The sequence below is a fragment of the Stenella coeruleoalba genome, assembly GCF_951394435.1.
Source record: "Stenella coeruleoalba genome assembly, chromosome: 5".
Lineage (NCBI taxonomy): Eukaryota > Metazoa > Chordata > Mammalia > Artiodactyla > Delphinidae > Stenella > Stenella coeruleoalba.
The window spans coordinates 65,986,806-66,012,186 of NC_137150.1; the positions used below are offsets into that span (position 1 = coordinate 65,986,806).

A 25,381-nucleotide genomic window follows, 5' to 3' on the forward strand; every position below is an offset into this window, starting at 1 on the left:
TTGTTTTGTTTTGTTTTCTTGTTACTTAGCTTAATTTCTTATTTTGTACTAAAATGCTTCTTATTTTGTCTCCTTCTGAAAGCTCTACATGTCTGCCGTTGGTTCTAGTGCTATTGTAGTCATTGCTCCTTTTCCTGTTGTCTGCCTGTGCACATGTGTGCCTGAGAGAGAGAGAGACAGAATAGAGAAGAGAAAGAGAGGAGAACAGCTATCTGCCCTCTGCTTCTCATGCCCATCCATGTGCCTGTTGAATCTGCAAGCCGTCTCTGCAAGGGCCATCTAAGCAATAACAGTGAAGTAGTATAATACAATTATATACACACAAGCAGTGACAAAATTAGATGTGTCCTGCAGTCCAGCTTTTAATATATGTTAAGGATTCCAAGATTCACAGAGCTAAATAGCACTAACCATAGGAGACCGGATACTGGTACAGTATTTAAAGGCAGAGTCCAAGAAAATATATAAAACTTGATTTGATGTACAATGTATACTATGTGGTATCATGATCTTAAATGGCTATCGGTTGACATTCTCTGTGTGTTCTGTATTGTCTAAGGCCACATAGCAGTGCCATATGATAAATTTATTTACAGCACAAAAGAAGCCTGTTCTATAGGAATACTTGTAATTAATATATGTGAACTGCTTTCTCTGGCTTAATGCTGTCAAAGTATTTTATGGTAAAACTCAGCTGATTCTCTTCGTGTATGTTATCAATGTATGGAAAGCCACTGAAAACTCTTCAAACTAAGACATAAAGAGACAGCATTAGGGAAATTACTCTTGTTGGTGAAAAGCGAGATATATTATGATGCCACAGAAATTTCTTTTTTTCAGCCAACTCATGGTTAACAGTCTGTCCCCTAACTGTTTTGCGTGCAGATGAGGTCTGTCTGGACGATTCTTGTCAGCTGTTATTCTGACAAGCAGTGCAGAAATAGGCACCCCTTGGAACAGTGGCTTAACTTTCAATCACCTGGAGAGCTTTTAAAAATTCCAATCCTAAGACATCCCACCTCAGACCAATGAAATCAGAATCTCTGGAGCTGGGACCCAGAGATCAGTATTTTTTTTTTTTTTTAATTCCCCAGATGATTCCAACATACAGGCAAGGTTGAGAATCACTGTCCTAGGACTTATGCAGCTTAAAAAACAGGTTATCTATTATGCCATGCATTAATACTACAGGGTTTCATAAAGTAAAAGCTTTGGTGATTAGAAAATGCCATCATCCTAGATTTCAGTGAATGTCATATGGACCTGTCACATAAAGAGTACAAACTTGTTCTATGATCTTTTTGTACTTTCAGTGGAAGATAATTTCTGAATCAACTTAATGGAGCCTGTGCTTTAGGAAGATAACTCCAGTGGACACATGTAGGGTAAATTGGAGCAAGCTTTGTTTCTAGGAATAATTTGCTATCAGTTCACTACTCTGATGTAACTTTATTGATACAACTTTTGGAGCAGGACTTTGTTCAGAATATATTTGAAAAGGTGCTTAGTGAGAAAGCTGATAGATCATACAATTGGCATATAAAGTCTCAAGTCATTATAATATTTAAAGATAGACTATTAATTTTGCTTATGCCAAAAATTTCTGTTACAAGGCAAGTGGCAAGGAGGAGATGGAGACATATGTGACCTGGCTTTATGTCTGCATAAATGTACTAGTTTGCTTTTGATGTTGAATGATGCACAAGTTTGAGAGTATGTCACACCCCCATCACCATGCCACCGACTCTCAAAATGACTGGACATTTTTGGTCTCACCTCAGAAACAAGCAGTATCTGCAGAAGAGGGTCTATGGCCTATCGTATTAATGGTGTACTGGTCACAAGAACTTCATTTTTAAATGAAATTTTATTTTCATATTATAAAGAAAATAAATTCACATTACAGAAAGAGAAAGCTGGCACCAGTGAATATGAAAACCCATGTCCCACCACTCCACCTGTCTTGCTTAACTTGTAGATTTGACTGTAACGTCGCCCTTCACCCATGCCATTCCTAAAATGGCTTGTTCAAAAACTATCTAAACTTCTAGACTTAGCTCAAGTAGTAAGACCACCATAAAGCCTGTCCATTTGTAAGAGGGAGTAAGTCAGAGCTAGTGGAACAATCAGGAAGTCATTGCAATGACCCATTAAAGATAATAAGCCCAATGTGGGCAGCAGACCTGTGATGGAAGAGAAGCATTTCAGAGACTTTGCAGAGGTTGTAATAGTTGTGGGAGTGGGGAAGAAGGAGGGGGAGGGGTGAGAAGAATCCCTGACTGGCTCCACAATCGATACAATGCGTTATCGATATATAACAAACGATAACACATGGACAAGACTTTTTTGGTTCTGGCATCTCAATTCACTGACAAAGTTACCCCCAGGCTGTCTAACTCTCTGCCCTTGGATTTTTCTTTTTTTTTTTTTTTTTTGCGGTACGCGGGCCTCTCACCGCTGTGGCCTCTCCCGTTGCGGAGCACAGGCTCCGGATGCACAGGCTCAGCGGCCATGACTCACGGGCCCAGCCGCTCCGCGGCATGTAGGATCTTCCCGGACCAGGTCACGAACTCATGTTCCCTGCATCGGCAGGCGGACTCTCAACCACTGCGCCACCAGGGAAGCCCTGTCCTTGGATTTTTTAAGTTATGTGCTAAGCTTTGCCAGTGAGCTCCTCATACCATCCCTGGGTCTGAACTTGACCCTGAGCTTTCCACTGGCCCCTAATCAACAATGTTTCCTTCATACTCTGATGCCTCCAAGTCTGGTACCATTCCCCTGGTTTTTCTCGTTTAAAAGCGCTCAGATATTTGTCTCCAAGATGGGCAGCAAGATTGCAGGATGCTTTTAATGATGTGTAGCATGAGCCCCTCTAGGGGCAAGGACGTATTATGCTCTAGTGACTTTCTTTCCATTGTGAATGCCTCCCTAAAAGGTATAGTTTGTACATTTTTGTTAATGTGAAAAGGTAACATTCGGGCATCTTTTCTGTCATGCTGTAGACAGAAAGTGTAGAGAGAGCTATTTTTAATTTTTGTTCTTTGCTCTTTTCTGTGCTTGTGATTTTAAAGGTGCCAGACTGACTGCCCTCGAGCCTGGTGTCCCCGATTTCTCCCAAGAATAGGAAAAATACGGGAGGCAGCAAGCTGGTCATGTCTGGGTCCAGCATATTAGCCTGACCCACTCTGGAAGAATATTCTCCAAAATATAAAGGAAAAGATTGTTCCTTGTGAACACAGTCCATCTGCTTTCATAGCTGAGAGGACAAAACCTTGTTGTCCCACCACCAAGCCACTGCAGAGTGTCTGGATCCAGGAAACCCAGCCACTCATCCACTATGTGGAAAAACTAGAATGTTTTTTTCTCTGCCATCCCCACCTGTCAAAGTTCCATCCTTTAAGGTTGGACTTAAATGCCTCTTTCTCCACAAAACCTTTCCTGAGCCGTCTCAAGTGTGATGTTCCTCCCGCATCTCCAGAGCACTTTCTCAGATGACACCACATTTTGTCATGTGATTGTAGGATGTTATATAGTCTCATAATTGATGTGAAAGGCACTGACGTCGCCTAATTCATTTCTGGGTATCATACAGATTACAGTACTGGGCAAAGAGTAGATACCTGGGGAATGCCTGTTGAATACAATGAGAATTCCAAAGCTTAGCTTTTCATCCTGCCCTTTAGGGCTCTGCTCCAACCTTTCCCTTTAATCAGTGATTGAAATTTTCTCCTAGATCCTCATGGGTAGCTCTCAAACTCTCCATAAACCATGTAGACTCAGCCTCCTGGATTCCAGATATTACACATTGGGCAGCCATGGTCTGGAATCATAATTGCTACCTCTACCTGTCTCATCGACCACCATGACCAGTAGTCAATCACATTTGGCCAGAACAAATTTTTTCGAAAGTGTGGTCCACAGATCGCTGGTAGTCCCTGATGGAGTATCAAGGAGTCCAGTTTGGTGTCTAGAAAAGGAAAGAGTAATAAATAATTATTTTGTTGACTTGCATTTAATGAATCTGAATTGTAAAACTACAATATTCACAGGAATCCAATATGCTCTTAATGAATCATCACATCTTAAAGATTGCATATGTACCACCAAACCTATGTTGATCGGTGTTGTTTATCCAATGTTCAGTAACATTGCCATTAAGCTCACAGTATTTTCATGTCATTAGTATGTTTTTTTTCTACTGCTGCGAAACCTACAATTTTTTTTATCATTACTATATTACCCTATTTCTTCAGTTCACCAAAATAGATCAGTGATTTGAATATGATTCTTTGAAAGTAGAAAAAATAGTAATAAAGATAATCCCATAAATACCACTTTAGATTAATATTACAAATGTAAACATTAGTGAAGACAATTCAGTATAAATATTGGAAATGAATCTATATACACTGGGATGAATGTGATTATTTTGCACAAGCAGTTGAAAAAGAAAATTTGGAATGCTGTGATGATGATGATGTAATTTTTTAAATTATATTTTATGGATCGGTGATCCATTCGCCTATACTTTATGACTTGGTGATCCATTCGCCTGTAATTCCCAATATGTTCTTTGTAGTGAAATGTTGTCAGATAGTGACATGAAGCTCTCAGACTTTTAGCATCCTTTTCAAACATAGTATAGTGAACTTTCTAGTAAATCAATGTGTTTTTTTCTGAATAATCACAAAATAGTGCCATATGAAAATCCTAATTTTGATACTAAAGGCAATGAGAGTCTAAAATTTTAAAGCACGTTTCTAAGGTTGTACATCTTTTACTAAAAAACAGACACAAGTTCACTCTTGGATAGAAGTTTGTAACTCAAGCCACAAAGTTTATTACAAACATTTATTTTATAAAAGTTTATCAAATGTCAAGAATATGATGTCAAGACTTAATAAAAATATCAACTATGGTGGAAGTGGCTCAGTTTCCAAAAGTTTGACTCTTTCTTCAGCGCTTGATATTTCTCTTTCTTTAGGGGGGAAATGTTCTATAGTTTGGGCTGTATTTTAAAGATGCATTCAAATTCTGCAATAAAATGTACAGAAATACTTTCCAGGGCCAGTGCAAGAGAGGATTAGAAACACATTTGCCTCTTTTCTCCCAAGTTGAAACATTTAAACCTCCTCCCTTCTAGGTGTGAAATAGTCGTCAATCCAATGTGATGGAGGGCTGAAGGCAGCCTTTAGTGAGAAATCTCTCCATAGTGTCAACTCTGTGTTCAATCCTGATACACAGAACTAGGCAGAAGCAAGACAGCAGAATGGTTAGGACCATCGACACTGAAGCTAGACTGCTTGGGCTAGAAGGTAGTCAACCACTTATGTAACCCAGTTTCTTCACCTGTAAAATAGGGATACTAATAGTACTTGTCACATAGGTTGTTGTGAATATGAAATGAGTTAATATACGTAAAGCACATAGACAATGCCTGACCCACAGGAAGCACTAGTTTTGCTAAAGCTTATCTGTAACAGCCTGCCGATTCCTGCTGACGTTCCCAGTGACTTGTAATTACTTGTTAGAACTTTTTACCTTCGTAGAAATAAAGAATAAGAAGGGAAACTGAATGCGGCTCTGACCTCTGCCTCAAGATTCCCATGGTGAAGCCAGCTATGGATACAGACTGCAGCCAGCACAATGCCTCTCAATGACATAAATTTTTTTTTTTTGTAAATTACATGTTAATGTTATTATTCAAATTTTAATGCAGTTTTTTTTTAACCTAAACACAGTGTCCATATGTGGTCAGAAGCCCCACAAATCAATTTAATCATGCTGAAAATTTGCAGAACACTGGGCTGGACAGGGACAACCTAGGCCATGAGGGACTCAAAATCCTACAGTCTGTGGAACTGTTGCATGATTAAGGGATATTCAAACTATAAACAGACTTGGAGGCAATGCTGATCTGTAATATCTTAAAGGGTGTCAAGTGGAAGTGATGAGACTTATTTCTTGAGGCCCTAAAGGACAGAACTGGGACTATTGGGTAACAGAATGAGGAGGCATTCCGGCTCAATAGGAGAACACTTTCTAGCCGTCAGCGCTATCTGGAAATAAAAGGGACTACTTTTTTATCTGCCTGTCACTGAGGGCTGGATGCAGAGGTTTTGCAAGCCAGGCTTTTGTGGAAGGAGTTGAAGTTTGAGTTTGGACCCAGTTCCCTCACAGTCTAGCTGGACACATAGTCTGTCCAAGGAGAAAGACTCTTCTAGATTATGCCTTCCACCCCTACCATCCTGACTCATGTTCCTCTTAATTTGTGTGTGAGATTAGAGGCAGAGCACTGGCCTCAACATCAGGAGACCTGAGTTCTACTCAGTCGCTCTCCGTGGGACCTTGGCTGTGAGGGTCAACTTCTCAACTGATTCGTAAAATCCCCGTCATGCTGGCCTCATGGGGGCTGTAGCGGTCATCCTGCCTCATGATGGTGATGGCGGCGGTGGTGATCCCACCTGCTGTTGACATTACAGATGTGCTGTCCCCACCACGCATTGTCTTCTTCAGAAGGACTGAAGGTGTTCTGAACAGTCAACCCCTTTTTTCTTTCAGGCCGCTGTGCTCGCTGTGGGGAAAATGTAGTAGGGGAAGGTACAGGATGCACTGCCATGGATCAGGTCTTCCACGTGGATTGTTTTACCTGCATCGTCTGTAACAACAAGCTCCGAGGGCAGCCCTTCTATGCGGTGGAGAAGAAAGCCTACTGTGAGCCCTGCTACATCGTAAGTTCAGATTTGGTCCTCAGGTACTTTACAAAGATGACTTTGTTGGCAAAATGCCAGTCACTCTAGCTCAAACGTAGCCATCAGATCTTTGCTTCTCATCAGATTTCAAAATATGCCTGTGTGTAAATTGGTATATCTTAATTTTTATCCATATGCCCCCTGTTCATATGAGGTCAAAGGGTGCATCAGATGGGGCTACCATTCAATTAGTGGCCTGCCAGAAAGATCATCTCCCTGTGGCTTACAAGCATATATGTACAAGCTAACACGTTGCCCCTTAAAGCATCAGAAGGTTTCCCAAGTAGCAGAGTCCCACCACTTCTTATTAGATCTCACTCCGTATTTGATGTCATATTTGTAGAGAAACGTTGCACGGCCTTGGGACTTGTGAGTGGTCTTTCAAACTCCTGGGTCCTTTGAATCACCTTTTTTCTACCCAGAATTTCTCTTACCTGTCATACTCAGCAGGTTTTCATGATGCAGTTAGAGAAACTATTATAGAGTACCTTAAAGGGAAATAAATAGTCATGCTGACTGAGCTAATAATTGTCTCCTTTTTTTAAATACACAACTATATTTTAATAACATAGCTGGGTGACTAAAAAATACTCATAGTCACATTATCTTAGCTGTTTGTCAGGCTACTGAAATCTACACGTTAAGCTATCTTCTGATAGAGCAGTTTGGTAAAAGAACATAAATTTTTTTAATCTAAAGTAAATTTCCTTTCTATCCTTCTACACGATTTTATCTCTCTGTTGAACACTTGTTAGTGGAAAAAGTAGTGCTTTTTTGCAAACCCACACAAGAGGCATGATTTGGCCCTCAGCACCCCTGGCATTCCAACGTAAGAGAAACCTTGGGTGCGAGGTATTGGAAGTTATACACATAGCTTTGCAGAGCCCCGAGGTTCAGGTTTATTGCAGAAGTTTCTGGCCTCACTGGGATTTTCCCATAACCTGAAAGCTCAAACTCATTGCAGCCCTGGAATCTGTAGCATTGATCTGAAATTTCTTCAAGATTAAGATCTTGCAGGATTAAATATTGTTTTGCATCTCTTAAGTTCAATTTTATTTCATTTTCCTCCCCAAGGGCAACTTGGCCACATATAACATCATTACAGTACCACACAATGTTGGAGCTGGAAAAAAAAAGGTTAAGATCATTTGTCTAACTCCTCTCTTTAGAAGTGAGAATACAGGGACTTCCCTGGTGGCATAGTGGTTAAGAATCCGCCTGCCAATGCAGGAGACACGGGTTCGAGGCCTGGTCCAGGAAGATCCCACATGCCGCGGAGCAACTAAGCCCGTGCGCCACAACTACTGAGCCTGCTCTCTAGAGCACGCGAGCCACAACTGCTGAGCCAATGTGCCACAACTGCTGAAGCCCGCATGCCTGGAGCCTGTGCTCCTCAACAAAAAAAGCCACCACAATGAGAAGCCCGCACACCGCAACGAAGAGTAGCCCCCACTCGCTGCAACTAGAGAAAGCCTGCATGCAGCAACAAAGACCCAATGCAGGCAAAAATGAATCAATAAATTTATTAAAAAAAAAAAGTGAGAATACACAGAGAGGAAGAAAATGACTTATTTTATTAGTGTCAAAGCCAGGATTAAATTCAGTTGGTCACGCTAGTCTCGTATTTGGTGCAGACACCGCGAAGCTTTAGTTCATCCAGAACGTAAACACACCACAAGGCTTTAGTTTATCCAGAACATAAACACAAACACAGTGATATCCCGTTGCTTTGGAAGGGACAATTACATATCAGGAAAAGTCTAGTGAACAAAAGTATGCCTCTTTAGGAAGTAAAAATGTTTCAAATATCACTCTTAGAAATCTTTGTTGAATGAGAAAATTACAAAATTCCCTGCCTTTGTAAACAGACTGTGTGGCTTGTCGTTTACACTGATCTAGGACCACAGTGAATCTATTTATTACAGTGAGCTCAGCAGAGCCTCGAGAAGCAACTATGACTGTTCGTCCATACACTAAGTGACCACAGAATACACTGGTTTTTGTAATTCTTGTGTCTATTTTTCATCCTTTTTTTTCCCATTTATTTTATATTATTTTTTTTACATCTTTATTGGGGTATAATTGCTTTACAATGGTGTGTTAGTTTCTGCTTTATAACAAAGTGAATCACTTATACATATACATATATCCCCATATCTCTTCCCTCTTGCGTCTCCCTCCCTCCCACCCTACCTATCCCACCCCTCTAGGCGGTCACAAAGCACCGAGCTGATCTCCCTGTGCTCTGCGGCTGCTTCCCACTAGCTATCTACCTTACGTTTGGTAGTGTATATATGTCCATGCCTCTCTCGCTTTGTCACAGCTCACCCTTCCCCCTCCCCATATCCTCAAGTTCATTCTCTAGTTGGTCTGTGTCTTTATTCCTGTCTTACCCCTAGGTTCTTCATGACTTTTTTTTTTCTTAAATTCCATATATATGTGTTAGCATACGGTATTTGTCTTTCTCTTTCTGACTGACTTCACTCTGTATGGCAGACTCTACCTCATTACAAATAGCTCAATTTTGTTTCTTTTTATGGCTCAGTAATATTCCATTGTATATATTTGCCACATCTTCTTTATCCATTCATCCAATGATGGACAGACACTTAGGTTGTATCCATCTCCGGGCTATTGTAAATAGAGCGGCAGTGAACATTTTGGTACATCACTCTTTTTGAATTATAGTTTTTTCAGGGTATATGTCCAGTAGTGGGATTGCTGGGTCATATGGTAGTTCTATTTGTAGTTTTTTAAGGAACCTCCATACTGTTCTCCATAGTGGCTGTACCAATTCACATTCCCACCAGCAGTGCAAGAGGGTTCCCTTTTCTCCACACCCTCTCTAGCATTTATTGTTTCTAGATTTTTTGATGATGGCCATTCTGACTGGTGTGAGATGATACCTCATTGTAGTTTTGATTTGCATTTCTCTAATGATTAATGACGTTGAGCATTCTTTCATGTGTTTGTTGGCAGTCTGTATATCTTCTTTGGAGAAATGTCTATTTAGGTCTTCTGCCCATTTTTGGATTGGGTTGTTTGTTTTTTTGTGTGATTGAGCTGCATGAGCTGCTTATATATTTTGGAGATTAATCCTTTGTCAGTTGCTCCATTTGCAATGGGATAAAAATATTTTCTCCCATTCTTAGAGTTGTCTTTTGGTCTTGTTTATGGTTTCCTTTGCTGTGCAAAAGCTTTGAAGTTTCATTAGGTCCCATTTGTTTATTTTTGTTTTTCTTTTAATTTCTCTAGGAGGTGGGTCATAAAGGATCTTGCTGTGATTTATATCATAGAGTGTTCTGCCTATGTTTTCCTCTAAGAGTTTGATAGTTTCTGGACTTACATTTAGGTCTTTAATCCATTTTGAGCTTATTTTTGTGTATGGTGTTAGGGAGTGATCTAAGCTCATACTTTTACATGTACCTGTCCAGTTTTCCCAGCACCACTTATGGAAGAGGCTGTCCTTTCTCCACTGTACATTCCTGCCTCTTTTATCAAAGATACGGTGACCATATGTGCGTGGGTTTATCTCTGGGCTTTCTATCCTGTTCCATTAATCTATCTTTCTGTTTTTGTGCCAGTACCATACTGTCCTCATTACTGTAGCTTTGTAGTATAGTCTGAAGTCAGGGAGCCTGATTCCTCCAGCTCCGTTTTTCGTTCTCAAGATTGCTTTGGCTATTCGGGGTCTTTTGCGTTTCCATACAAATTGTGAAATTTTTTGTTCTAGTTCTGTGAAAAATGACAGTGGTAGTTTGATAGGGATTGCATTGAATCTGTAGATTGCTTTGGGTAGTAGAGTCATTTTCACAATGTTGATTCTTCCAATCCGAGAACATGGTATATCTCTCCATCTGTTTGTATCTTCCTTAATTTCTTTCATCAGTGTCTTATAATTTTCTGCATACAGGTCTTTTGTCTCCTTAGGTAGGTTTATTCCTAGATGTTTTATTCTTTTTGTTGCAATGGTAAATGGGAGTGTTTTCTTGATTTCACTTTCCGTTATTTCATCATTAGTGTATAGGAATGCCAGAGATTTCTGTGCATTAATTTTGTATCCTGCTACTTTACCAAATTCATTGATTAGCTCTAGTAGTTTTCCGGTAGCATCTTTAGGGTTCTCTGTGTATAGTATCATGTCATCTGCAAACAGTGACAGCTTTACTTCTTCTTTTCCAATTTGGATTCCTTTTATTTCTTTTTCTTCTCTGATTCCTGTGGGTAAAACTTCCAAAATTATGTTGAATAATAGTGGTGTGAGTAGGCACCCTTGTCTTGTTCCTGATCTTAGTGGAAATGGTTTCAGTTTTTCACCATTGAGGACGATGTTAGCTGTGGATTTGTCATATATGGCCTTTATGATGATGAGGAAAGTTCCCTCTATGCCTACTTTCTGCAGGGTTTTTATCATAAATGGGTGTTGAATTTTTTCAAAAGCTTTCTCTGCATATATTGAGAATGATCATATGGTTTTTCTCCTTCTGTTTGTTAATATGGTGTATCACATTCATTGATTTCCACATTCATTGGATTCCTGGGATAAACCCCACTTGATCATGGTGTATGATCCTTTTACTGTGTTGTTGGATTCTGTTTGCTAGTATTTTGTTGAGGATTTTTGCATCTATGTTCATCAGTGATATTGGCCTGTAGTTTTTTTTTCTTTGTGACATCTTTGTCAGGTTTTGGTATCAGGGTGATGGTGGCCTCATAGAATGAGTTTGGGAGTGTTCCTCCCTCTGCTATATTTTGGAAGAGTTTGAGAAGGATAGGTGTTAGCTCTTCTCTAAATATTGGATGGAATTCCTCTGTGAAGCCATCTGGTCCTGGGTTTTTGTGTGTTGGAAGATTTTTAATCACAGTTTCAATTTCAGTGCTTGTGATTGGACTGTTCATATTTTCTATTCCTTCCTGGTTCAGTCTCAGAAGGTTGTGCATTTCTAAGAATTTATCCATTTTTTTCCAGGTTGTCCATTTTATTGGACAATAAAATTGTCCTTGTAGTAATCTCTCATGATCCTTTGTATTTGTAATCTCTCAAGTAAGCCTTGTAGTAATCTCTCATGATCCTTTGTATTTCTGCAATGTCAGTTGTTACTTCTCCTTTTTCATTTCTAATTCTATTGATTTGAGTCTTCTCCCTTTTTTTCTTGATGAGTCTGGCTAATGGTTTCTCAATTTTGTTTATCTTCTCAAAGAACCAGCTTTTAGTTTTATTGATCTTTGCTGTCGTTTCCTTCATTTCTTTTTGATTTACTTCTGATTTGATCTTTATGTTTTCTTTCCTTCTGCTAACTTTGGGGTTACGTTGTTCTTCTTTCTCTAATTGCTCTAGGTGTAAGGTTAGGTTGTTTATTTGAGATGTTTCTTATTTCTTAAGGTAGGATTCTATTGCTATAAACTTCCCTTTAGAACTGCTTTTGCTGCATCCCATAGGTTTTGGGTCGTCATGTTTTCATTGTCATTTGTTTCTAGGTATTTTTTGATTTCCTCTTTGATTTCTTCAGTGATCTCTTGGTTATTAAGTAGTGTATTGTTTAGCCTCCATGTGTTTGTATTTTTTACAGATTTTTTCCTGTAATTGATATCTAGTCTTATAGCGTTGTGGTCGGAAAACATACTTGATACGATTTCAGTTTTCTTAAATTTACCAAGGCTTGAATTGTGACCCAAGATATGATCTATCCTGGAGAATGTTCCATGAGCACTTGAGGAGAATGTGTATTCTGTTGTTTTTGGATGGAATGTCCTATAAATATCAATTACGACCATCTTGTTTAATGTATCATTTAAAGCTTGTGTTTCCTTATTTATTTTCGTTTTGGATGATCTGTCCATTGGTGAAAGTGAGGTGTTAAAGTCCCCTACTATGATTGTGTTACTGTCGATTTCCCCTTTTATGGCTCTTAGCATTTGCCTTATGTATTGAGGTGCTCCTATGCTGGGTACATAAATATTTATGTTATATCTTCTTGGATCGATTCCTTGATCATTATGTAGTGTACTTCTTTGTGTCTTGTAATAGTCTTTATTTTAAAGTCTGTGTTGTCTGATATGAGAATTGCTACTCCAGCTTTCTTTTGACTTCCATTTGCATGGAATATCTTTTTCCATCCCGTCACTTTCAGTCTGTATGTGTCCCTAGGTCTGAAATGGGTCTCTTGTAGACAGCATATATACAGGTCTTGTTTTGGTGTCCATTCAGCCAGTCTATTTCTTTTGGTTGGAACATTTAATCCCTTTACATTTAAGGTAATTATTGATATATATGTTCCTATTCCCATTTTCTTAATTGTTTTGGGTTTGTTATTGTAGGTCTTTTCCTTCTCTTGTGTTTCCTCCCTAGAGAAGTTCCTTTAGCATTTGTTGTAAAGCTGGTTTGGTGGTGCTGAATTCTCTTAGCTTTTGCTTTTCTGTAAAGGTTTTAATTTCTCCATCAAATCTGAATGAGATCCTTGCTGGGTAGAATAATCTTGGTTGTAGGTTTTTCTCCTTCATCACTTTAAATATGTCCTGTCACTCCCTCTGGCTTGCAGAGTTTCTGCTGACAGATCAGCTGTTATGGGGATTCCCTTGTGTGTTATTTGTTGTTTTTCCCTTGTGTGTTATTTGTGTGTTTTTGTTGTTTTTCCCTTGCTGCTTTTAATATTTTTTCTTTGTATTTAATTTTTGATAGTTTGATTAATAGGTGTCTTGGCATGTTTCTCCTTGGATTTATACTGTATGGGAGTCTCTGTGCTTCCTGGACTTGATTAACTATTTCCTTTCCCGTATTAGGGAAGTTTTCAACTATAATCTCTTCAAATATTTTCTTAGTCCTCTTCTTTTTCTCTTCTTCTTCTGGGACCCCTATCATTTGAATGTTGGTGCATTTAATGTTGTCCCAGAGGTCTCTGAGACTGTTCTCAGTTCTTTTCATTCTTTTTTCTTTATTCTGCTCTGCAGTAATTTCCACTATTTTATCTTCCAGGTCACTTATCCGTTCTTCTGCCTCAGTTATTCTGCTATTGATCCCTTCTAGAGAATTTTTAATTTCATTTATTGTGTTGTTTATCATTGTTTGTTTGCTCTTTAGTTCTTCTAGGTCCTTGTTAAATGTTTCTTGTATTTTCTCTATTCTATTTCCATGATTTTGGATCATCTTTACTCTCATTACTCTGAATTCTTTTTCAGGTAGACTGCCTATTTCCTCTTCATTTGTTAGGTCTGGTGGGTTTTTATCTTGCTCTTTCATCTGCTGTGTGTTTTTATGTCTTCTCATTTTGCTTATCTTACTGTGTTTGGGGTCTCCTTTTTGCAGGCTGCAGGTTCATAGTTCCCATTGTTTTTGGTGTCTGTCCCCAGTGGCTAAGGTTGGTTCAGTGGGTTGTGTAGGCTTCCTGGTGGAGGGGACTAGTGCCTGTGTTCTGGTGGATGAGGCTGGATCTTGTCTTTCTGGTGGGCAGGTCCACATCTGGTGGTGTGTTTTGGGGTGTCTGTGGACTTATTATGATTTTAGCCAGCCTCTTTGCTAATGGGTTGGGTTGTTTTCCTGTCTTGCTAGTTGTCTGGCATAGGGTGTCCAGCACTGTAGCTTGCTGGTCGTTGAGTGAAGCTGGGTACTGTTGTTGAGATGGAGATCTCTGGGAGATTTTTTCTGTTTGATATTACGTGGAGCTGGGAGGTCTCTTGCGGACCAGTGTCCTGAAGTTGGCTCTCCCACCTCAGGGGTACAGCCCTGATGCCTGGCTGGAGCACCAAGAGCCTTTCATCCACACGGCTCAGAATAAAAGGGAGTAAAAGTAGAAAGAAAGAATTAGTAGAAGAATGAATGAAAGAAAGAAAGAAAGAAGAGAGAGAGAGGGAGGGAGGGAGGAAGGAAGAAAAGAAAGAAAGAAGATAAAATAAGATAAAGTAAAATGAAATTATTAAAATAAAAATAATTATTAAGAAAAATTTTTTTAAGTAGAAAAAAACAAAAAATGGACGGACAGAACCCTAGGGCAAATGGTAAAAGCAAAGCTATACAGACAAAATCACACACAGAAGCATACACATACACCCTCACAAAAACAGAAAAAGGAAAAAATATATATATATCTTTGCTCCCAAAATCCACCTCCTCAATTTGGGATGATTCGTTGTCTATTCAGGTGTTCCACAGATGCAGGGTACATGAAGTTGATTGTGGAGATTTAATCCGTGGTTCCTGAGGCTGCTGGGAGAGATTTCCCTTTCTCTTCTTTGTTAGCACAGCTCCCGGGTTCACCTTTGGATTTGGACCCATCTCTGCGTGTAGGTTGCCTGAGGGCGTCTGTTCTTCGCTCAGACAGGACTGGGTTAAAGGAGCCACTGATTTGGGGGCTCCAGCTCACTCAGGCTGTGGGGAGGGAGGCGTACAGATGCGGGGCGAGCCTGCAGCGGCAGAGGCGGCCGGCATGACGTTGCAGCAGCCTGAGGCGTGCTGCATCACTGAATACTTTGACTCCTTGGGAAAGTTCCTTGATCTTCCTAAGCCTCAGTTTCCTCATATATATAATGGTGATGATGCTGGATTCTCCCCAGACTTGCAGATATGAAATGAGGCAGTCCTTGTAAAGCATACTTGTCTGGCTCAGGGAAGGCTAGTGGAATTAATGTTATTCTGAGATTAATTTTCATAAGATTTCTGGCCTGTTTAGCGTTTCTGAAAACCTTACATGTGTAGTGAGATGCATCAGGCTTGGGAAATCTCAGACTTAACCCCTGTCTCATTTTTAAAAGCTTTGCTTGCTCTCCTGAGGGTATAGTAAAACTTAAGAAAGTCTAAGCTGGCTAATTATGAGCTTGTACACTCGTGGGCTGAGGTTTCCATCTCCATTCCAGGCGGAGCAGCTCAGTGATTCTTTAGGATGTGTTTCCTTAGGCCTTGGTTGCCTGTTACTATACTATGCTCGTGACAAGGCGCACTATCTGAGTGATATTTAATCACATCCTTGGAAGAAGTGGGTGAATTCAAATAATGGAAATTCTTACCATCCTTTTTGACTTCACTCCCTCTGAAGAAACTTTAATCAAGATTTTTCTTTAATGAGATCTATCCGTGGTGACTCTAAATGCAATTTAATTCTTATCAGAATTCAGTTAAGCTTTACTGAAAGACCTTTCCTTGTTCGATATTGATTTCAGAGTTCAGCACAGCCCTCAAGCCCTCAGATGGATGTTTTAGCATTTTAAGTTCTTCTGAACTTTCATGAGTCCAATAAGCTGCCACACGGAAAATGTAGAGTTCTCTTTTGGGGGAGGTTTGGGAAGCTGAGATAATAAAATGAAATAAGTTTGTTTTGAAAATAGAGTTTGTTTAAGGAGGACCCTAGGGCTGTATGTATCTATCTCTCTTGGAACCAAAGCCCTTAGGATAGAGCAATGTCATTCATTCAAATTGCCTTTTGTTCCATTAGTGGAAACAAGATGTCTGAAAGACATCCTGTACAAAACAGAGAAAACTAAGCCCTGGGCTCAGTCTGTGCCTTTTTTTTTTTTGGTTGATGGAATCAGAATATTGAAGATAGTGGTTTATTTAGTTAGTTATTTCTGTGTAAGGACCACCCTGTTTGATGCTCTGAGTTCAGGAAGGAGACCAGTCTAATGTAAATTTAATTTATTCTTTCCTATGTTGGTTACTGATCAACTTAAGATCATATTTAAATTAAACATTTACATAATTTGGAGAGAGACTATACCAGTTATGGCTTTATCTTTGATTTAATGATTATTCATATTTTCCTATGATCTCTTGAATCCTTAATGCTTACATGTACATAGCTGTAATAAAACAAATTTGGATTTAGTAAAGCATTGTAATTCTCTTTAATCATTTTGTACATGCTTTCCTTTGTATTTTCTATTGATTGACTTAATGTAAATATGTATATAGCTTTCCATTGTTAATAATTTCCATTTTAGCTTTTTATCAGTTTAGTTTTACATTATGTTTACACACCACATTTTAAAACCATTGGCCACTAGGAAGATATTGGGTATTTTCCAAACTTTTAGTATTGTACATAATGTGCCTATAAATGAGTACAAATTTTTATGTTATTTTATTTTGAATTATGCTCTTAACATAAATCCTTTGATTTATGTTACCAAGCTTACTTTATGACAATTTGGAGAACTTTTACTGGATTTACTTAAAAAGGTTTTTCCAATTTTCAGAACCATGAGCAATAATGAGACCAAATGTTAAACTATACCGTATCCACTACTGAAGAGGTTCGTTTACGTTTCTTTTGAACCGATTTTTAATAGATGCATTATGTAATTGTTTTTAATTTGAGTTTTTATGATTAGCAAAATCAATGAGAAGCTTTTCTAATTTGATGATAGATCTATTAAAAGCTTAGTTTTGATTATTCTTATGGATTTGGATAAATGAACAAATTAAAATTAAGAGCGCTAAGCTTCCTTGGGAAGGAAAGTGATGTAAATAGAATACAATGGTTCTAGTCTTTGCTCTCCTGGTGTGATGTTAGATAAGTCATTTAATTTCTGAGTACCAGTATCCTCATTTATTAAAGGGAGATATTAACTTCTTCCTTGTCTTCAAAGGGAAGGAATGAACAAGTATCATACTTTGTACATCATGAAGAAATTGTTCACTAATATAAGGGCTTAATCTGATTGATAACATTATTCTCATTGCTTTTTCCCTTAGCTTAATCTGATAGAATTTAGAAATCCTCTATGTCTGGGGTAATTTCATAGCTGCAGTTGCTATGGAAATACTGAAATAAATAGATGTCATAGAAAGAATATGAGGACATATATGAGAAGAAGAGGTTCATGTTTTGCTTAAGAAGATTTTTGTGTTGGTATAGGCAGCAACCATGCCTCCCACTTACATGTCCTTCTGCCCTTAATGAGACAGGTTTACTCATAAGTACAGATTTACAAAAGAATTGCTGTGTTCTCAGCATTGCCAAAGAGTCTGGGTCTAGAGACACGCTGCATCAGAGATTCTCAGAAAGTCTGTTTATGAAATGGCAGCCAAGGATCTTCCCCTAAACCAGGGCTCTTACTCAGAGTGGGTGAAATCCAACTCCTGGCTCTCCAGCAGTGGAAGTTGGTACAGACATTTTTATTATAGTTGCAATCCAAGCGATTAAAAGACCTCAGGAAATAGGAGGCCAGCTCCACAGGAGACTAAACACTTGAAGTTTCCTGAATTTGACGCACTCGTGGCCAGCACACTAACAGCCATTTGCTCCCTCTGTCACTAAATGGCTACAGTCAAAACATTCTAACTTTTCAAGCTACACTAGGAGGTAGGTTTGTACCTCTGCAGTTATGGCCAGTGCTTTATGTGGGTATTAGTAAAGGACTTGGAGTTTGGACTAAACTTGAAAAATTCACATGAACTTCCCTCCTCCTCTTTTCTTAATTGCCCACCTCTGCTCTCTCATTTCCAAGGAGTCTCTCTCTCTCTCTCTCTCTCTCTCTCTCTCTCTCTCTCTCTCTCTCACACACACACACACACACACACACACACACTTTCTAATTAATGTTACATCATCATCCCACAAGCACTCACCCAGGAAAGAGAAAAGTGCTTCAAGCAAGAAGAGAATTTGTCAAGTATGCTCTTGAGAGATTTAACCATGCTAACTACTATGAATAATTATCTCTTCCGTTTGTACAGCCCCTTACATTTTACAGTGCTCCTGAGTCTGTATTACTGCACCTTACCATACCTATTAGAATCTTGTGAAACAGACAAGGGGAAGATTATTAGTCCCATTTACAGTGGCTTTGATATTTTCAAAGTAAAAGACAAAAATGAAGACTAGGGAACAGATTTAACTTGCATTTTATGGCTGGATCCATACTGCCACCCTGAAACTAGTGTTCAGCTTCCTAAAAATGTGCAGATACTGACAGCCGCCTAGGATTGTAGCCTTCGATTCCCATGATTTTCATCGATGAACACATGAGTCGTGCCTTCCCGTATTACAGAACCTGAAAGGCTGAACTTCTACCAACGTAAAACCATAGCCCTGTCTTTTCTTGAGCATTTACTTTTTGCTGTCTTTGAAATGCCTCAGTTTTTAAGACAAAAGCCTCTTTTTATAGTTAAAAATAAAATAGGAATAACTAACGTTTTTTGTGGTGCTTTAACTTTTACAAAGCACTTTTCTTTTATCTCATGTCACTCTCTCGTGATCTTAGAAAATAGGTACAGTTATTATTGCCTTCATTTCCAGTAGTAAGAAACTGAGTTTTAGAAAAAATCAGCTTGCTCAGTTTCACAGAGCATGAGTGTCAGATCCAGGACTTGACCCTGGCTTTTGATTCTCAAGTCCAGCTCTTTCCACATATCCAGCAAATCACTGAAAATCTCATTTGTTATTACTAGATTTCTTTTTTCCTATTAATTTTTTCTCTATTACCATATTGAGCTCAGAATATATTTTGTTATGGTAGTATAGTAACTCTTTAAAAAAAAATGAAAACTCAGTTTTTAATTATTACATGCTTATTAGAGAAGAATTAGAAAATATTTTAAAAGGTATGTAGCTCTCCCGTCTAAATATTATAACAGTTTACTCTTTACCACATATTCCTTTTCTATTTCGGTGTACCTCTGTATGGATATATGCTTATAAATATAATCACACATCTGTATAAATGTTTACACACATACACAAACACAATGAGGTCATGGTATTCATATGAATTAATAACTTGCTTTTATTACTTAATAGTATATCAAACTTTGCCTTCTACAGAAATAGTTTCTTTTAAATATTACATGGACACTCAAAAAGAATGTGTATTATGTACATGCCCTTTCTGAAAAAGTGACTCAAAGAAATATTCCAGCAGACAAATAAATTAATCAAAAAGTGGGGTGGGGGCTTCCCTGGTGGCGCAGTGGTTGAGAGTCCGCCTGCCGATGCAGGGGACACGGGTTCGTGCCCCGGTTTGGGAAGATCCCACATGCCGCGGAGCGGCTAGGCCCATGAGCCATGGCCGCTGAGCCTGCGCATCCGGAGCCTGGGCTCCGCAACGGGAGAGGCCACAGCAGTGAGAGGCCCGCGTACCGCAAAAAAAAAAAAAAAGTGTGTGGGAAATCCAGAGCAAATAAATTGGTGATAAGCCATGAACCAATAAAACTAATAGGTAAAAATAAGGAGATATGGGGATATATGTATACATATAGCTGATTCACTTTGTTACACAGCAGAAACTAACACAACATTGTAAAGCAATTATACTCCAATAAAGATGTTAAATAAAGAGATAGGAAAAGATGTAATGGCAAATTCAGACCAAAAGAAAATAATGTTAATTACCTACTAACTATAATATTAAAAGCAGACAGGAATTCCCTGGTGGCCAGTGATTAAAACTCCATGCTTCCACTTCAGGGGGCCTGGGTTCGAACCCTGGTGGGGGAACTAAGATCCCACAAGCCATGCAGCACAGCCAAATAAAAAAAAGAGAGAGAGAGAAAAATATAGCAGACAAAATACAATTTAGGACAAAACTATCAAGCCAGAGAAAATTATTTTATTGATAAATGTCACAGTTTCCAAAGAATAGCTCTGAGTCTCTTTATTAAATAGCATTATGTTGAAATATATGATATAAAAATATTGATGAAATATGAAATGAAAATTGTAAAACCATAGTCTTTATAAAACTGTAACACATTTCTTGCAGTCTCTGACAAACCAATTATAGAAGTTGAATAATATGATTAATATGATTAATATAATCTCTTTGGTCCATACAACCAAAGAGATTATATCTTTACAAATCTTTGTGGAAGATTTAGAAAAGCATCGTAAGACAGTCTGAAAGGAAAATGTAGACAGTTCCTACTTTGGCAGGCAGAGTTGTACATATGTTATAGTAAGACAAGAAATCTATAAAAGGATAAACAAACACACTCTTGGGTTAAAAAATTCTTAGAAAGTAGTGATAATGATAACACCGTATGACAGGAGGATGAGATGCAGCCAAACTTGAATTCCAAGTAAAGTTAGAATCATTAATTGCAACAAGAGTGCAAATATATGAACCTAAAAAGCTAGAAAAGGACAACAAAATCAACCCACAGGGAGAAGGGATTAGTTTAAAATAAAGGCAGTTATCGATACATGGAAAAATACTGAATTTTCAGGTCCACGAGGTGATTCTTTGAAAAGCACAATAAAATAAACATCCAGTGAAGATAATCAAGAAAAAAAGGGAGAAACAAAATTTACAGAAAATTAGGAATGAAAAAAGAAGCTTTTAGCATAGGTATAGAAGACATATAAAAATGATTGCACTTAAAATTTTATGTAAAAGAGGCTATTTTCTGTGCATATCTAAATACAGGGGAAGAAAACTTAAATAACCTGATAAACATGGGTGAAATGCAGAGCTACCACCTGAGAAAGAACCAAGAAATTTCACTAACAGGATTTTTCAGATCTTTGAGGAACAACTGGTTCCTGTGCTATTTCAACTTTCAGAGCTTAGTAAGAGAAGATAAGCTTCCTAAATCATCTTGTAAAGCTAGCCTGACCCCGAATAATAATACCTAACCTAGGTTGCCCCCCAAAGAACACTCTATGCGAATCAAACTTTCACAAATGCAGAAATCCTAAGTGAAATATTAGCAAATTGAATGCCGCATAATAAAACAACCCAGGTTATTCCATGATTCCAGATTCCAATGTTAGAATAGTATCAGGAATCTTTTAACATAATTCATTGTATTGATATATCAAATTTTTAAAAACTAGATAATCATCTCCATAGATGCCAAAAGGGTATTTAATGAAATTTGTCACACGTTCTTGTTTAAAAACAGAAACAATTGCAGTAACTCAGAATGAGCTCTAAGTAAAATAGAAGAAAAAAGATGTATAATTTCAATAGGATAAAATAAACCAATAGTGAGCCTTCTTCCTAGATTTTCCTAGATATGCACAGAATCCCTGCTATTATATCAATATTATTCTTAGCATTCTAGTCTTTGTAATGGAAATTTAGAAACAAAGGATAAATATATATTCTATATATGACTTTTTCTTTGTTTTATATGTATTTCAATTACATAATATTTCTAACACAGATAAAGATAAAAAACATAATAAGATGAAATTCCATGTATCCATTATCCAATTTAAGAAATAAAATATTAGAAATTCGGTTGAAATCCCTTAGGTTCTTGTCCCTAATCACATTCTCAAGACTCCTGTACAGAGGTAGCTACTATGCTAAATTGTTTTTTTGTCATATCCATGCATTTCTTTGTAGTTTTACTACATATCTCTAAAATATATATTTATACCTATAAATATATATAATATATAAATATATGTAGTATTGTTCGTATACAGTGTTTCTTAATTTTAAATGAATGGCATTGTATCATGCCTATTTTTCTGAGATTTTTTACTCAAAATTATAAGACTAGGATGTATAAATGTTTACAGATGATAAGATTATTGTTTAAGAAAATCTGAGAAAACCTAAAGTATTAGAATAAGAGAAGTTTAGTAACATACCAACATTAAAATCAGGAATTTAAGTTTAGAAAATATAACAGGGGAAAAAAGTCCCTATACAGAAGTTACAAAAAATATAAAACACCTAGGTAAACCTTTCAAAATGTAAATGATCTAAGTGAAGAATGCTACAAGATTTTACAGGGATGATTAACTCATGAGCAAAATGATTTGGGGATTGAATATGCTTTGGAAAGCACCTCTCACTAACAGGCATTTATATCAGCACCTTGTAATTATACAACAGCACAGCTTTCAGTGGGAGAAGAATAGTTACTGCACTGTCCTCTGCTAATGGTTTTTATTTAGCCCTTTTCCCCAGATAGCCCCCAGTCCTTTGCTGATTTGCATTACTGCCCACCACATCCCTGCAGGCTTCAAGGCAGTCCTTGATGAGGGTAGTAAAGCTCACACCTGTAGGTAGACCTCCCAGAATAAGAAAGACGTAGCTGAACAAAACCTTTTCCTCCAGTTCCTATCCCAAACTATATTCATTTCTGTTGTCATAGAATTAGAATGCTTTTTTAAGGGCCAGGAGGAACCCAAGAACGTCATTTTCATAGCCAAGAAAACCTAAAGCCCAAGAAAGCTGACTGATTTGCCTGAGGTTATATGGTTTATTAATGTCAGGGGCAGGAATAGAAACCATGAGCCTTGATGCCTTCAAAGAACTGCTTTCTTTGTGACTGACATGAAGAGATTTAACCATATGTGGCTACAGGCCCCGGAGAAACATCCCTAGAAAATGTTGGTTGTGTAAATTTTGGTTGGAGAGTTTAGAAATAGGACAGCATTTGCTTCAGCCCCAACCAAGATGGAGAGTCTCAGATTTCCAGGTTAAATGCCTCTGCAACTTTATGCTAGAACCTTCCCACTGGCCTAGTTTGTTTATTTTTAAATCAAGCATGAACTCACCGCTCGGTGTTTGGCAGAGTTTGGATGAATGTCAGCATCAGGCCACTGTAATAATGGTTTAAGATTATTTAATCCTATTACTTATATACTTCATTAGGCTGAGTGAATTGTTGGCAGTGGTTCAGTAAACTTCCTACTTTAGAGATAAAAGGATGGAAAGAAAATAGGGAAGGAGTCTGTTCCTCGTTTTCTTTCATATTTATCTTATATGTCTTAAAGGATAAAGGAATGATAATTACCCAGCTACAGCTTGGAATCTGCGTTAGTAGGGTCTTCTGAACTACTCCATACCCTCAGAAGAGAAAAATGAAATAACATTTTCAATTGGCAGAAAAAGGATTTGGGCAGAGGGGAGAGAGACAGAGAGACAGAGACAGAGAGAGAGAGAGAGAGAGAGAGAGAGTTTATGCTTTCAAATTGATCTTAAAAATAAACCTGAAAATAAGTTCAAGAGTCCTAGGTAAGATATCAGCCTTTCACTTAGGGGACCTGATGTGAAGCAGCAAATGAGAAAGGATATGGAATTTAAAGTCAGACCTCACCGACACCCAGCTTGGCCAGCTACTACGCTGCATCCACCTCATTTCTTTTAGCTTAAATTTCCTCACAAATAGAATGAAAGTGGTATTTCTTACCTCAGTGGCTAAGTGAGGGTTCAGAGAGGTTGACAGGGCTGAATAAAGCTCAAGGTATAGGGGCTTTGAGTCGTAAATAACTGCACAGATGAAGCCTCGGGGACACACCTACAAAACCTGCAAAGGAGAAGTTTGCCTAACTTGCATCACCAAAGGACGGTTATTCGCCATCATTTCAATTTCTGCAATGTTACCTGCACACTACTGGTTTGAGAGCTCCAGGAGTCTGAGGGGCAGTGGCCAGTCACGAGACTCTGGAAACTTGGTTTCTCCAAACGTGTCAGAGGTCACCTGCTTTGGAATCACCCTGAAGTCCTCATTAAAAATAAAATTCTGGACCACTCCCCAGAATCCCTGCACAGCCAGCCAGGAAATTAGCATCTTTTACAAGGCTCTGAGGAGAGATTCTTAGGCATGCTCAGGTTTGAGATCCACATGCCTGTACCTCCAGCCCCAGTTTCTGTAAGAACTAGTCCCCCAAATACTTCACTTTTACCCCCATCTCTCTCCTACACATTCCTTTCGAACACTTGACCAAACTGGACACTTCTCCCAGACATTGCTATCTTAGCCTTCTCTCTCTGTGCCCAGACTGCTGTCTGTCTTGTACCTTTCTTCGTCTCCATCATTTGAAAATCTGTGTCATCCAACCTTAAAAAGCTTTCCTGGAACTTCTCCAAATAGATGTGGCCTTTCCTGAACATGCAAGGCTTTTGTTTCTCCTGCTCTTATAGGACTTAACCCTCTACAACTGGTATTATAGTCATTTGAGACTCTGGCACATTTCCTTACTGATTTGAAATCCTTAGAGAGAAGAGTGTGTGTGTGTGTGTGTGTGTGTGTGTGTGTGTGTGTGTGTGTGTGTGTGTGTGTGTGTATGTTAGGGTCGGGGGTTATCAGATTTTATTCATTTTTTTCTTTTCCGTAGTTCTTGTCCCAACATGTGAGCCTATGGCTGCTCTGATATTTATTTGGGATGAGAGGGGCTGGAGAGGGACTGCGTTTCCCTCTAGATCACAGTATCTGCTGAGAGAGTCTTTGACCATTTGCCCTTTGCTATACCTTGGATTTGGAACTCTATGTGTGTATAAGAAGCAAAGAAGGGAACTTGGCTCCCAGAGCCTGGGAGCAGTCACTGTTGAAATGTAAATGTAAAAGATTGAAAGGAGGGATGTGAGAGTGAAGCCAGCTGTCTTGCTTCCAGCTGTAGAATCTTCATATGAGCTACTGTACTCAAGGTCAAACACACAGGCCCGACTTACAGATGAAAATTGCCGGGGAGTTAGGGTGGAGGTTCTCTGATGTTCTCATGACTTTGAATGGGACATGGTAATTATCTCCCACAGCCTGGCTTACTTAAAAAAAAAAAAAAAAAAAAATTTGCTTTCTGAACCTCTCTTTTACTCACCTCCCTGCAGAGTCAGGGGATGCCAGGTGAGGTTAGCATCATCTTTATAGCAAGGCAGGTACTCTTTTTGAGCCCTTCGTAGTGACAAGGGCCTGGTATATCTGGTATACCTGATAGGTCTTCAAAAAGTATTTTTTTAAC

At 38.5% G+C, this 25,381-nt stretch overlaps 1 protein-coding gene across 6 annotated transcripts in view; it reads left to right on the forward strand.

Annotated features, from left to right (window-relative positions):
• LPP (LIM domain containing preferred translocation partner in lipoma) overlaps positions 1 to 25,381 on the forward strand; it is a 695,014-nt gene that overhangs the window by 569,351 nt on the left and 100,282 nt on the right. For all 6 annotated transcript variants that reach the window (XM_079921711.1, XM_079921716.1, XM_079921713.1 and 3 more), the window contains one exon: positions 6,562 to 6,731. In XM_079921711.1, the coding sequence (XP_079777837.1) occupies positions 6,562 to 6,731 (170 nt within the window). The remainder of the gene's footprint in view (positions 1 to 6,561; positions 6,732 to 25,381) is intronic.